This window comes from Piliocolobus tephrosceles, chromosome 14 (assembly GCF_002776525.5).
Source record: "Piliocolobus tephrosceles isolate RC106 chromosome 14, ASM277652v3, whole genome shotgun sequence".
NCBI classification, from domain to species: domain Eukaryota; kingdom Metazoa; phylum Chordata; class Mammalia; order Primates; family Cercopithecidae; genus Piliocolobus; species Piliocolobus tephrosceles.
This window is the reverse complement of record NC_045447.1, coordinates 45,683,490-45,686,937: the sequence shown is the minus strand read 5'-3', so window position 1 is coordinate 45,686,937 and position 3,448 is coordinate 45,683,490. Positions and strand designations below refer to the sequence as shown.

The window sequence follows — 3,448 nt, the reverse complement described above, 5'->3', positions numbered from 1 at the left end:
TGCCTGGCCCAGTCTGATGGCCTCTTCTCTCCCTGCCTGCCTAGAAGTGAGTGGGGATATAGAAGGGTCTTCACTCTGGGGAGGAAGAGGTAGAGGAGAGCCATCTGGGGCCTTCCAGGAGAGGAGACTGATTCACACCTGAATCCTGGGGTTCTGAAAACCTGATCCAGGAGACTTATTCCTTGACTTCAAGTGGTTTAAGGGGCTAAAGTAGTCTGGATCTCAGCCAGGAAAGAAAGGGGGCAAAAAAGGGAGGAGGTTTTTCCATCTGGAAGGAGGCTGAGCAAGTCCAGGGGCCCAGAGAGGAACAGAAGGAGAGCACAACAGCCCCATTAAACAAAGAGAAGAGGTCGAGGCCCGAGCTTCACTGAATAGGGCTGAAGCAAGTCCCCTTGGGTCTTTGCCTTCCATGGGCTCTCTCAGGGCTGGAACTGTGCTAGGGTAGGTTTCAATATAACTTGTGTTTGTCTGTGTTATAGATGGGCCCAAGCCACAGCTTCCCTCCTAGGGACCCTTTCAAAGAACTACTTGGAGGGTCTCATTGACTAGTTCCCAGGGAAAGGAGAGGAAGTCTCTGGGATATCTGGGAAAAGGTCTGAAGGTCACTCCTGGAATTAGTGCTGAACAGATTCAGGGTCTCAGAGGCCTGCAGAGCTGTTGGGGATGTGTGCTCCATGTCCACCATCTTTCCATTGGCAGGATTCCTCAGAAGGCCGGGTCCTACCCTGTCCATCAACCTCCCTTTAACTGCCTAGGGGTGTGGGCACCCGAGAGGCAAGGAAGCTCTTGGGGTAGATGGGAATATAGCATTTGTCAGCCTGAGCTTTTGACTCAGAGTGTGTGACCGCACGCTGTAGGGGCTTTGGCATCCCAGTGGACATAAACACATGGGAACAGGTACTTGGGTGGGAGGCCGGAACAGCTTTTTATTCAGTTAGGTATAAGTCGTATTTACAAGGAAGAGGTGGGGTACACTGGGGAGCAGTATCAGGTCCAGGGTCCTGGTGATTCTCCTTCGAGGGGACAGTCCTGCTGCCTCCTCTCATGCTCCCTGGGAGATTCTCCCTCCTCGGCCTCTCTGGGCCTGGCCTGGTGTGGGCAGCTTAGCCATGCAGGGTAGAGCTGGGAATGCAGATGGGGTGCTTAAAGCAGGAGAAAGAGTGTGGTAATGCCAGCATGGGGTGGCTGCTCCAGGGCCCCTGAGCATAGCCTCCTTCTTGCCTTTTGGGTTCAGGCTTCAAGCCCTGGTGAGGCAGGTGGGGTCTCCAGGGCTCCAGGCTGCTCACTGGGCTATGGCCCTTTAGGGGTCTGTGACTGCTCAGTCCTGTGAGGGCAGAAGAGGGGTGTGAGGGGCTGACTGAGGCTCCCCTTTACCCACGTCCCTTCAGATTCCTCACCTCTTGCAGCCCTTTCCCTTTTTGCCATTCTTGGATACCCCCCTGTCCTTCCTGCAGCCCTGGGCTGGTTTCTGTGGGGCTGGTGTCTTGTCCAGATGCTGCATCAGCTGCTGCACCCAGAGCTCCTTTGGGTCTGCACATAGCTCTGCCTGAGAGCGCTTTCGGGGTAAGAACCTGCGGGTGGGGGGGCTAGTAAGCCTTCTTAGTCTTGCCCACCATGCCCTACCCACCCCGTCACCAGCCTGTACCCACCCCTTTGTGTCCACTCACAGGATAGCTGGGATGGAGCAGCCTAAGCTTGGTTCCTGCTTCCGGTAGCTGCGGACAACCTTGGCGGGAATCTTCCTTTGGCTGTACTTGAGGCAACAGTCCTGAGCCCCTCCATCACTGCCTGCAGGGTGGGATTCACAGGGAGCCAGGGGCTGCTTGCAAGCTCCTACCCTGGCTTCTTCATCCCCTTAGCCCCATCCAAGGCCCCTCCCTGCCTTGGTACCTTGGGTCCCGGGGATGCCAAAGGCCAGAACCAGGATAAGGAGGCTCAGAGCCAGTGACTGAGCCATGTCTGTGGTAAAGGGTGAGTAAGAGGCCAGAGCTGAGGGTGAGGTGGGCAGCTGCAAGTTGGGGGTCTGTGCGTGGGCTGGGATTGGCCTGCTATTTATGTAGCCAGATACTTTCACTTCCCTTCTCTTATCCCCACTCCTTTTCCTTCCTGAAAGCTGGATCCGCTGGCACCCAGCCCCACTTATCTCAAACTAAATGGACTGTCCTCAGTTGCCAAATTTTATGTCCTCATCAGTTGAATATGTCGGGCCTGAGCCTTCCTTCTATTCGCAGCTATTGCTTTCATGCAGGCCTCACCACCTCTCTCCTGGTACACCATGACTGTCTCCTCACTACGCTCCAGGATCCATATCCTTCCCCTCCTTCCAGCAAATCTGATTATTAAATTGTACTTTTTTTTTTTTTTTGAGACAGGGTCTAACTCTATCACCCAGGCTGGAGTATAGTGGTGTGATCTTGGCTCACTGAAATCTCTGCCTCCTGGGCTCAAGTGATCCTCCCACCTCAACCTCCCCAGGAGCTGGGACTACAGGCAAGCACCACCGTGCCTGGCTGATTTTTCTATTTTTTGTAGAGACGAAGTTTCACCATGTCTAGCCCAGGCTAGTTTCGAACTCCTGGGCTCAAACGATCTGCCTGCCTTAGCCTCTTGAGGAGCTGGGACCACAGGCACATGCCACCACGTCCAGCTACTGTTTTAATTTTTAATTTTTGTTTTTTCCATAGATGAAGTCTTGCTATGTTGCCCAGTCTGGTCTTGAACTCCTGGGCTCAAGCGATCCTCCTGCCTTGGCCTCCCAAAGTGCTGGAATTATAGGTATGAGCAACTGCACCTGGTCTGTAGCATAACCATTTTGATTCCCCTTTGCTTTCCTCTTCTATATATTTTGTAGTTATCTTCCTAATGGATACCTTGGTGATTATAATTAGCATTCTAAACTGGTAACAACCTAGTTTGAATAATACTAACTTAGTTTCAATAGTGTATAAACACTTTGCTCCTATACATTTTAGTCCCTTCTTCTTTATATTGTTATCGTCACATATCTTTATACATTGTGTTCCCATTGACATAGATTTATAATTATTGTTTAATGCATTTGCCTTTTAAATTATATAGAAAAAAATGGAGCTACAAACTAAAAATACAATACTAGCTTTTATCTTTTTTTTTTTTGACACAGGGTCTGGCTTTGTCTCCCAGGCTAGAGCGCAGTAGCACAATCTCAGCTCACAGCAGCCTCAACCTCCTGGGCTAAAGTGATCTTTCCACCTCACCTCCTGAGTAGTGGGCCACCATGCCTGGCTAATTTTTGTATTTTTTGTAGACACAAGGTCTCACTATGTTGCCCAGGCTAGTCTCAAACACCTGACCTCAAGTGATCCACCCACCTTGGCCTCCCAAAGTAATGGGATTACAAGTGTGAACCACCACACCTGGCTATGTTGTTACTTTTTGTTTGTTTGTTTGTTTTGTTTTTTGAGACACA

General features: G+C 50.9%; 1 protein-coding gene across 2 annotated transcripts; it reads right to left on the bottom strand.

Annotated features, from left to right (window-relative positions):
- Positions 1-901: 901 nt before the first annotated feature.
- On the bottom strand, positions 902-2,052 carry CCL21 (C-C motif chemokine ligand 21). Of its 2 annotated transcripts, none has more exons than XM_023201622.1 (4): positions 1,891-2,052; positions 1,668-1,788; positions 1,398-1,571; positions 902-1,324 (listed from the first exon to the last, which is right to left on the bottom strand). In XM_023201622.1, exons 1-4 carry the CDS (start codon positions 1,955-1,957, stop codon positions 1,291-1,293), a joined length of 396 nt encoding a protein of 131 aa, XP_023057390.1. In that variant the 5' UTR covers positions 1,958-2,052; the 3' UTR covers positions 902-1,290. The 2 variants fall into 2 exon arrangements, with proteins under 2 accessions (XP_023057390.1, XP_026311958.1); XM_026456173.1 differs by having other exon boundaries at positions 902-1,326; positions 1,391-1,571; positions 1,891-2,021.
- Positions 2,053-3,448: the final 1,396 nt, after the last annotated feature.

Excerpts from the sequence above, each read along its gene's own strand:
- CCL21 (XM_023201622.1), bottom strand. The coding sequence starts at position 1,957 with ATGGCTCAGTCACTGGCTCTGAGCCTCCTTATCCTGGTTCTGGCCTTT. Across the intron at positions 1,789-1,890 it reads TGGCATCCCCGGGACCCAAG|GCAGTGATGGAGGGGCTCAG; the intron begins GTACCAAGGCAG and ends CCCACCCTGCAG. Across the intron at positions 1,325-1,397 it reads AAGGGAAAGGGCTGCAAGAG|GACTGAGCAGTCACAGACCC; the intron begins GTGAGGAATCTG and ends CTGCCCTCACAG.